We start from the raw sequence: 10,721 nt of genomic DNA, 5'->3' as shown, positions 1-10,721 counted from the left end.
TAAAGTATAAATAGAACCGCGCGGACAAAAAACTGAAACTGGAAACCGCAAGAAGCCAGGCTCTGTATGCAGGGAGTTCTCACCCAGTCCTCGGACACACCTAGCCAGTCAGGTTTTCTGGATATCCACCATGAACATGCATGAGATAGATCTGAATGCACAGCCTCCACTGTTCTAATCTGCGGGGCACACCTACATTGGAGTCTTGTATCAATATTAAGATTCGAGGACAATCCCATCATATTGGATCATAGAGGTTTGCAACAAAGATCTTTACAATTTTCATTCAGCTTTTAACTTCAAGTATTATGACGTATATACAGGAATGATTATACTACTTTAATGATGTCTGTGCAATGAATTAGAGATGTATTTGTACTTATGAAAACATTACAAATATGTGTATTTTTGAAATACAAGTATGCTATAGAGAAGAGAAAATAATTAAATGAGCAACCAAAAGGAGAACGTGAGCTTCCTTTTATCTATGGTCAGAGGTTTGCTGAATCCATTGATTTCCCAGCATGGTCCATGGAAACACGTCTTCTGCAAATGGGATCCTGTGTCATCGGGCAATCCTACCACACGTGAAGAGAGCCCTCCCTATGCAGACACACTCGCCACCCCCCCCCAGCAGCGCCTCAGGGCTGTCCGAACGTATTCGATGGAGTCCAACTCGGATGATGTGGGCTTGCTGTAGCATCTCCAGATAAATGCTGCTTGTGTTGAAGGCAAAGATCACCCTCCAAACCCTGAGCGTCCCTCACCCGTTTCTATGACGCTACTCATTCTGTAGGGCAATAAGGATTAAAGTGTACAGGGATGGGAATAAGGGAGCTAGGTTGGCAGTGCTTTGATGATGGAGCCCACCACCTTCAGTTCATTGAATATTGAGCCAGCGGTGCATGGTAGTGACTTAAAGCAATGATTGCAAAGGGGGTGTCCTTCTGTAAGATATTTCTAAGCTTTCATCCGCCTTCTCATTTCCTGCTTTGTCCTCCTCTGGCAGTTTTCCTGCTGTCATCTCTCCTAGGGTGGTGTCCAGCTTGTCTTAAAGCGTTGAGTAATTCCTCTCCTCTGTAACCATTTCATCAGGTCTTTATTTTTGGGGTCTATGCACAGCTTCTTATTTTTGAGGGTCAACCTTAGGGGAGAAATAGAAAAAAATGGTATAAAATACAGGAGATGATGCACAGAGTCACTGGGTCCCAGCACTGCCAGAGGGCGGCCAAAAGACTCCGTTTCTAGAGGAAAGCATTAGGCTGGCCCTAACTTCCTCACTTTACACGTATTTGTAATTATGGGGCTGACTTGGACGAAGCAGGACCACAAAGGCCACAATGCAGGCTAGGTCTCACATACGGGCTAGGTTTTAAGGCCCGGCACGTGCTGAAACGGGGAGATGTGAGTGTGGCCGGGCCCATGCACGCACCGCGCACATTTTTCAAATGCTCATGGCCACGTGCGTGTCTCCTGGTACGCGCACAATAAAGTTGTTTTTAAAAGGGGGGCGGGCCAGGGGTAGGGTATGGGCGGACAGCGCCATCTGCACTGTCCCGGTGAAGCACACACCAGCAGCCGGCCGGCGCGGACTCCTTACTACTGCACCTCGTAGCTGTTAGTGATCAGGGGCTGCGCTCTTCCTACCACTGGCCCATAGCACTTTACACTCTGCTCACTTCCACCAATAGCTGAGGAGCTCTGGGCTGTGCTCACTTCCGGCAGTAGCTGCTGTGCTCACTTGCGTTATTTGGCTGTGTTGCTACAGACTGGGAGGTCCGTATTCAGCCAGGCAGAGGGTGGATAAGTTAGTGTTATCCGGCTACCTTATACCAGATTATTGAGTGGTGCAGGCAGGCCCAGCTATTGGGAAGTTAGCCGGATAAGTGGATCAGGCTAACCTTGGTCGTGCTTTCAGGCAGTCCTAAACTTATCCAGTCAGTTGCATAACATAATTCCTTCCCTGGAATGCCTCCGGGGTATGGGGCAAAGTTTTATCCAGCCAGCTAATTAGCCGGAGAGCTTGAAGGCACACGGCGTGCAGGAACACATAAATGCTGCAGTTTGCCCAGCTAAGTCTCAGTCTATCTCGCCCCCTGAGTTCCTTTGCACTCCTGTAATGCGCTGATGCTCTTGGTTACGGTGTTGGAGTCAATGTTTACTTACACAGCAGCTTCGACCTTGCAGACTCCGTCGTTCAGCTGGAAAGTTACTTTTTTCACGCGCGTGAACATGCGTCTGGGGACGGCTCTGGCCACCTCTGTACAGCAGGTCTGGCCCACCTTTGGCGCTCCTGCAACAGCCAAAAGTAGAACAAGGTCAGAAGGTCATGGGCCAAAACCTTAGCCATGCTTGGCCCTGTGCTGATTTCACAGGCATGAGCCTCCCTCGTCAGGATTCGTTTCTGACTCCTGGCAGTGCGGGAGACCTCTCTCGGCGGCATCTTGCTGGAGATTTCCTGAATGCGCTGGAGACCAGCAAAACACAGAAAGTCAGAGGGACTAAACTACCTGCAGGGCAGAGCTGGAAAAGCTGTGTTCGTCCCGGAGGAAACTGGATGCTTGCCAGGTTCTGATGGTGGGACCAATATCAGTAAAGACGTCGTCCTCCATCAGCTTTCCAGACCACACCGGTCCCTTCCTCTGACAGACAAAATGACGGCCGATTCCAGTAAAAGGCTGGGGACTTGGAGGGACTGAGAAGCGCACGTCTGTGCCTGTGTGAGGGTGGGGAGACTCCAATAAGCTGGGCCAGGCAGAAGCACAAAGGGAACTGAACATTTACCCAGTGACTTCTGCTCTGGGTCTCTCTCTGCCCCGGCTCCTCTGGATTCTGGGCCCCAGGCCTCTTTCCCCCTTCTGCTCTGGCTCTCTCTTCCTCTGGGCTCTGGCTCTCTCCTCCTCTGGGTTCCTTCCTTGCTGCTTGGGCCGCCACTACCACCATCAGCGGCACCTATTGCTGTTTGCATTAAACCCGCCGGCTCTCAGTGAATTTGAGCTCATATCCTTCCTTCACTCCTAGGAGAGCAGCGCTGGGGTGTGGGAACGGCACAGGCTCAAATGCCCTGAGAGCCACCGAGTTTAGTGTAACCAACAGCCAAAGGTACAGCTGAGAGGCAGAGAGGCCCAGCAATGGGAGGGTCCCAAAAAACACGAAGGTAGGCGCTCTAAGAAGCCGTCAGGAAGAAAACCAAGATTAGGCGCCACAGTCTTTTTCAAAAGTTTACTGAAGTGGAGACATAGGTATTTTAAGAGCCCGACTCTGGCCGGGTTTCGTCGTTAACAAACGGCTGCCTCAGGGGCTAAAAACAAATAATAAAACACATTAATTAACATATGCAAAAGTGAAATAAAAAATCAATCAAACCAATAATGTTAAAAGACCATAAGATACCATATATATCTAGAAGATGTACGTATATCATAAAAAGGTGACACCGAACCGTGACATTACTACACGGAAAGAATGGAATTCTTAACATAAAAAAGTACAGATTCATTCAAATAGAAGACTTGTGTAAAATAATCATTCGCAAATTCTAGTTTGCCCATTTAAAATTATCTGGAACAAAATAATTCAATTAATAAGGTAACTTTACCTCAGTTTGATTAGGACTCAGGTTGAAACGAGTGTAATCTGGACAATTATGATCCGCTATGAGATTGATCCTAAATATATATATATATATATATATATATATATATATATATATATATATATATATATATATGATATCATTATATTTAATTCATTTTCTCCTTTGCTATTAAATTCGAGCTTATGCTCAATCTTGTACTAACCTTCCTTTTTTATATGAAAAAACATAATCTTGTTGATGTGATGTATCTGTTGGAGGCCCACTCTGGCATCACATCTATCAACTCTGCGGTAAACCAACTATATAATTAATAATAATGCAAAAGTAATAATAAAACACATCTATCAAACTCTGCGGTAACAACAACTATATATTAAAGAGAAAATCTATCAAGCAACAGATATAGGTTCTAAAAAATTAGGGATAAATTGGGACCCCGAGAAAACTACCTATATAATGATAATCTATCAATCTATCAAGATCACTATCAATAATTAAGAATCTCCTAACTTCAAATCTACTCTAGTTGTTCCCCAAGGCTCCTCTCTATCCCCCCCCTCTTCAATATCTACCTACTGCTTCTTTGCCAGCTCCTACAACAAACCTTAACCTAAGCCACTACTTATATGCTGACGACGTTCAGATCCTGATCCCAATAAAAGAATCCTTCCAAAAACGCTCTCCTTCTGGGAGAACTGCCTTAAGTCCATCAACCAGTTACTCTCCAGCCTGAACCTGGTCCTCAATGCAGCCAAAACAGAAATCCTTCTCATCTCCACCGACCATTCTACCAGCCATGATCAGACAACCTCTATTCCTCAGACCACTCAAGTTAGAGATTTAGGAGTCACCATTGATAACCATTTGAACCTTAAAAATCTATAAACAATATTACGAAGGATTGTTTCTTCAAGCAGAAATCAGCAGAACCAGGGGTCACGATTTGAAGCTCCAGGGAGGAAGATTCAGAACCAATGTCAGGAAGTATTTTCTTCACGGAGAGGGTGGTGGATGCCTGGAATGCCCTTCCGAAGGAAGTGGTGGAGACCAGAACTGTGAAGGACTTCAAAGGGGCGTGGGATAAACACTGTGGATCCATAAAATCAAGAGGCCGTCAATAAAGAGTGGTGGCTCACCAGAATGACGGCTACTGCCTGGAGATAATACCCTTATTCAATAAACATACACATGGTTACTGTGACTCCAACATCGCTCTAAGCTACAACAGCAAGAGGAAATGTGGAAAAAAGGATTCGCACTCACAAAGTGGGGAGTAGCTGGCTTGTTACGGCGGTTACTACCCCAAACCAAATAAGCCTGCTTCAACGGCAGGGGAGAAGAAAACTGATACTTCACGCATATCCAGCATAGCTCTCTGCTTCAACGGCAAGGGAGAAGAAAAACTGACTACTACACGCATATCCAGCATAGCTCTCTGCTTCAATGGCAAGGGAGAAGAGAAAAACTGATACTAACACGGCATATCCAGCATAGCTCCCTGCTTCAACTGCAGGGGAGAAGAAAAAACAACCAATAAGGGCTGAATAACACAGTCTGGGTAAAACAAATAAGCATGGGTGTAGCTTGCTTATTGCGGCGGTTACTTCCCCTACTACCCATAACTAATCAAGCTTGATATTTCACTTGGTTGCAGCTCATCACTGCTCTCTACATTAATGTTGGGGGTGGAAGGGAAATAGAACCAAAGAGCTAAGAGAAACAGAGTAAGAGAAAAAAAATGTGAAGCTTGCTGGGCAGACTGGATGGGCCGTTTGGTCTTCTTCTGCCGTCATTTCTATGTTTCTATGTTTCTATAAGCTCCAAGTCATGAAAAGACTCAAACCCCTCCTCCATCTCCAGGACTTCAGAACTGTCCTTGCAGTCAACAATATTCTCCCAAAACTGACTACTGTAACACCTCCTCTTAGGACTTCCCGATCTCTGCCACTAGACCACTACAGATGCTCCAGAACTCAGCAGCCAGGATATTAACCAACACCAACCGGAGAACTCATATCACTCCTATACTTAGAAACCTACACTGGCTACCTATTAAATACAGAATTGTTGCACAAAGCACTCACCATTATCCACAAATCCATACACAACCAACTACCTTTAGACCTTCAGTTCCCACTCAAACTATACACATCTGCAAGACCCATCAGAGCGGCACACAAAGGAACCCTTTCAAGTTCCCCCAACTAAATCCTCTCGTCTAACCTCCACGAAGAACGGGCAATCTCCACAGCTGCCCCATCATCTGGAACAACCTCCCGACGATCTAAGACTGGAACCCTGGCCCTGATTACCTTCCGAAAAAAACTCAAGACTTGGCGTTTCATCCAAGCCTTCCCAATAGCCAAACATTTACAACATTTCTTTCATTTAGCCCAATAGATTAAATGACCGACCCAGCCACTGTATATTCATAAGTTCTCATTCTCCAGTGTTTTCTGTCCTTTATTTCCTGGCTACTCTAGCCCCCAAGTTCTTTCTTTTCCCTGTTACTTGTATCTGCGCTTCGGCCTTCCTGTTTACTATGGTTTTGTTCAGTTAACCCTAAGTTCGATGTAAAAACCGGCCTGATATGAAGCTTGTCATGAAGTTCGGATATAGAAAAATGTTAAATAAAATAAATAAATAAATAATGCAAAGTAATAATCCAAAAATGACTTATAAATGGCTATTCAACTTAGTCTGAACGCAATTGTAATTCAAACGATCTTATGAATCTAAATAGTTGTCAAGCCAAGGGATTCAATCCACCATTTTTCCTCCCAATCTTTGTGTGCATGACTAGCAATTGTTGATTCTAGCAGCGCTGAAATAAAATGGAAAGGGAATTAAAAAGGAAAAAAGAATCGCTGTCAACGCAATTATTTAAATCTATAATTAAAATGAAATGACAAACTACTAAATGCCAGCGCTTCAAAACCACTAAATTCATATAATGAAAACTAACCTTGGAAAAAATTATCAGACAAAATTATATTATTGAAAATACATTGACATTAATAATTTATATGGGCAAATGCCATTATGTATTTTAAATTTGCCAAACCTCACCACCTCACATCGCATCATTCAAAAAGACAAATGCTATTGCTGTACAATTTTTAGCGCTTTGACTAACATGAGGTTAACTAAAAAATCAGCGCTGTACCGGGTCATAATTAGAGCACTGAAAGGAGCCTGCGCATCAAGCCATAGAGTCAAAACCATTCAAAAAAATGTATCAAAAGGACCGATACCGTTGTTAAACATTTTTGATAGACATAATATAGCGCTGGGATCCAAACCTAATAGTCAAAGCGATGTAAACCACCGTTCTCATCACAATCTTTATGTGCATAAGAAATGAAACAGAACAGGAAAAGAAAAAGAAAAGACCAAAAAACCCACTGTGAACGCAATACTTAAGTCTTTATCTCAAATGAGATGGCAAACTGCAAATTGCCAGCACTTTCAAACCGCATAAATTCATATAATGAGAACTGGGAAAAACATCATATTAATGATTTATATAGTGAGATATCATTGTGTAATTTACATTTGCGATACCTCACCGCCACACATCGCAATCATCCAAACACGAATGCTATTGTTTTGCAATTTTTAGCGCTTCGACTAACATGAAGTAAACTGAAAGCATAGCGCTGCACCGGGCTCATAATTAGAGCACTAGAAGGAGCGATGCATCAAGGCCGTACAGTCAAAACAATTCGAAGAAAATATGAAAAAGACAAATGTCATTAACTAACCAATTTTAGTGGACATGCTACGGCGCGTGGGATACAACAATTGTAGCAGTGCTGAGTATAGGGTAAGATTGCTAATGAAAACGGTGGAATTTGAAAGCTAAGCCAAGTCTATCAAATTGTGATAACGAATATTACCGTCTTCTAATGTCCATAAAAAATCCTTCTTTGGCTGGAACATGCTAATAACTAGAGTTAAAAACCGATATTTAAACCATATATAAAAAACATAATACCTTCTACTCTGGTTCCAATGCTCGTCCCCATCTGCCTGGCAAACATTAAGAACCTCACTCTGAGGCCATCTTTTAAAACAAACTTTGGAGCCAAAATCCTCAGGGAACAAAACATAATTGAAAAGTAAAATTTATTGTAAAAATCATCGAACTAAAAGTTCTAAACATGAATTTGTTGCCATAAAAATAAATTTAGTCAAAAATGTGTAAAAATAAAAACAAAGGGGCGGCATTAAGGTCTGTCAATCAAATAAGGGGCGTATCTAAACAGCGCCATAGCATGTCCACTAAAATTGGTTAGTACTGACATTGTCTTTTGATACTTTTCCTTCGAATTGTTTTGACTGTTGCGGCTTGATGCAGCGCTCCTTCTAGTGCTCTAATTAGACCCCGGTGCAGCGCTAAGTTTTCAGTCTCATGAGCGGATCAATAATTGTCCAGATTACACTCGTTTCAACCTGAGTCCTAATCAAACTGCAGGGTAAAGTTACCTTATTAATTGAATTATTTGTTCCAGATAATTTTAAATGGCAAACTAGAATTTGCGAAGTGAATTTTTACCACGTCTTCTATTTAGAATGAATCGGTACTTTTTTATGTTAAGAATTCCATTCTTTCGTGTAGTAATGTCACTGTTCGGTGTCACCGTTTTATGATATACGTACATCTTTTAGATATATATGGTATTTATGGTCTTTTAACATTAATTGGTTTGATTGATTTTTTATTTCACTTTTGCATATTTAATTAATGTGTTTTATAATTTGTTTTTAGGCCGCTGAGGCAGCCCGTTTGTTAACGGCGAAACTCGGCCAGAGTCGGGCTTTTAAAATACCTACGTCTCCACTTCAATAAACTTTTGAAAAAGACTGCGGCGTCTAATCTTGGTTTTCTTCCAGAAATGGGAGGAGCATTATGGTCACCCTAAGGTCTTGCTGTATTGTGGTCACCCCAAGATTGGTGAAACAATCTCTCTCTCTCTCTCCCCCCCCCCCCCCTTACTCCAGGGCTGACTCAGCACTCTTCCCCTTCCCTGACTCCAGAACAATCTTCCTCTATCTCCCCAGGCCTGACTTCATTACTCTTCCCCCTTCCCCCTCTCCTTCTCACACATTAACACCCTCACACAGGCTCTCTCTGTCCCTCCCTCTCTCTCACACACATGCTCCCTCTCTCTAATACACATACACACACCCTCATACAGGCTCCCTCACTCTCCTCCGCACACACACATCCCCTCATACAGGCTCCCTCACTCTCTCGCACGCACATGCTCCCTCTAATACATATACACACACCCTCATACAGGCTCCCTCACTCTCTCGCACACACACATCACCCTCATACAGGCTCCCTCACTCTCTCGCACGCACATGCTCCCTCTCTCTAATACATATACACACACCCTCATACAGGCTCCCTCACTCTTGCATACGCACCCACACAAGCTCCCTTTGCCTCTCACTCATACACCCTCACACAGGCTACCTATGTCTCTCTCTCTCACACACATGCTCCCTCTCTCTAATACACATACACACACATCCCCTCATACAGGCTCCCTCACTCTTCCATTCACACCCTTACAAGCTCCCTTTTCTCTCCCAACGCACTCATCCTCATACAGGCCACCTATGTCTCTCTCTCATGCAGCCCTTCACAGAGGCTCTGTCTCACACATACACAATCCCTTCACACAGGCTAGCACCCTTTTTCATACACACACACTCCCAATCTCTCTCACACATACACACTCCTTCACAATCTCCTCATATAGGCTCCCTCTCCTCGGTAGCCACACTCAAAAGCATCCCTCTGATCTCTCTCACACACCCCCTGCTTGCCCTCCCTGATCTCTCTCACACCCCACTGGTCTCCTCTCACCCTCCTGCTCACCCCCCCCGCTCTCTCTCTCACCCCTCCATCTGCTCTCACTTCCCACCTCCCCCACACCCCCTCCTTCTCCATTCCCCTCCCCCTCCTCTCTCTCTCTCACACACGCACACACGACACACACACACACCACCCTCTCTACGCGCATTCACTCTCACTGGGGCCTTCACCTTCGCTGGCAATTCTGCGCAGGGGGGAATTTCTCCACAGATTCTGCACTCTGCAGTAGCCCAGACTTCCCCAGGACTAAAGAGTGCTGGGGATCTGGAGAGACAGTGCAGGGGACCTGCTATGGGAGGAGAGCACTGAAAACATACCTGGGGGAGAAGTCCTACCTATAGTACCTGAATGCAACCCGCTTTGATGTACACTTTGGAGTGCCAACAAGCAAAATACAAAAATCTCAATAAATAAATGTCCCATGTACCAAAACATTTGCAACCAGAGTATTGTGAAATAACAGAAAAAGGAGCCCAATACATGTACCCCAAACCCCCTAATACGCACCGAAGTTACCACTGTATAAACAAACCCCTAAAACCAGAAGCCCTAAATGTTAAGTACTTTGTGTAAAGAGATTTCAGAAGAGAATGAATCAGCGGGCAGGACCCCTCTATTCATGGCAAAACTACAAAGGAACCACAAGAAGAGAAAGGCTAGTAAGGGTCCTTCCGTGCAGCCTGCGCCCTCTCTCCTGAATCCGAGCTCACTCGGCCACCTTTCCACATTACCTGGCACCCAGTTTGCAAGGGGCAGAGTCACAGTGCGTCCCGTTGCACTTCCTAACCCCCCTCTCCCTGCAGGGCTTCTCGTGTCGCCTCCTTACCTGCCAAGGCTGGGAGAGCAGAGAGGGCAAAGCAGGTCAGGAGCACCGGCAGCCTCATGACGCCTCCTCCGAGCTGGGGCTCTGCGAGCATTTATACAGGGGGGGAGGGGCGGCTGCCTGCCTAAGCCCTGATCGAGGAGGGGAGGGGCTGCGCCGGCTGCCAGCCACAGGCCCCCGCCTTCATGCATCGCTTCTTGTCATTCTTCTATTACTTTTTTTTTTATTTGGAAGGAACTTGTTTGATTTTGCAAAGCGAAACAACCTAAAGGCAAAACTTTCAAGCGTGCACGCCTTAGTTAATTACTGTCAGGGCTGCTCGATGAGCTCAGGACGTTCTGGGAAATATTTCCAAAAAATAATGTGCACCTGGAAGAGAAGATTCATGCAGCCAAGCAGTTACCGGAGTC

General features: G+C 44.7%; 1 protein-coding gene across 1 annotated transcript; it reads right to left on the bottom strand.

Annotated features, from left to right (window-relative positions):
• Nucleotides 1–361: 361 nt before the first annotated feature.
• On the bottom strand, nt 362–10,432 carry LOC115082486 (C-C motif chemokine 27-like). Its single transcript, XM_029586708.1, has 3 exons — nt 10,315–10,432; nt 2,167–2,293; nt 362–1,144 (listed from the first exon to the last, which is right to left on the bottom strand). Exons 1-3 carry the CDS (start codon nt 10,403–10,405, stop codon nt 1,030–1,032), a joined length of 333 nt encoding a protein of 110 aa, XP_029442568.1. The 5' UTR covers nt 10,406–10,432; the 3' UTR covers nt 362–1,029.
• Between the last annotated feature and the right edge of the window lie 289 nt (nt 10,433–10,721).

This window comes from Rhinatrema bivittatum, unplaced genomic scaffold, assembly GCF_901001135.1.
Source record: "Rhinatrema bivittatum unplaced genomic scaffold, aRhiBiv1.1, whole genome shotgun sequence".
NCBI lineage: Eukaryota > Metazoa > Chordata > Amphibia > Gymnophiona > Rhinatrematidae > Rhinatrema > Rhinatrema bivittatum.
This window is presented reverse-complemented; position numbering and strand designations above follow the sequence as displayed.

What these genes read in the sequence shown, in the direction of transcription:
- LOC115082486 (XM_029586708.1), bottom strand. Translation starts at nt 10,405, where the DNA reads ATGCTCGCAGAGCCCCAGCTCGGAGGAGGCGTCATGAGGCTGCCGGTG. An exon ending in TGCTCTCCCAGCCTTGGCAG is followed by an intron (nt 2,294 to 10,314) that starts GTAAGGAGGCGA and finishes TGGCTGTTGCAG; the next exon opens with GAGCGCCAAAGGTGGGCCAG. An exon ending in TGCAAGGTCGAAGCTGCTGT is followed by an intron (nt 1,145 to 2,166) that starts GTAAGTAAACAT and finishes TTCTCCCCTAAG; the next exon opens with GTTGACCCTCAAAAATAAGA.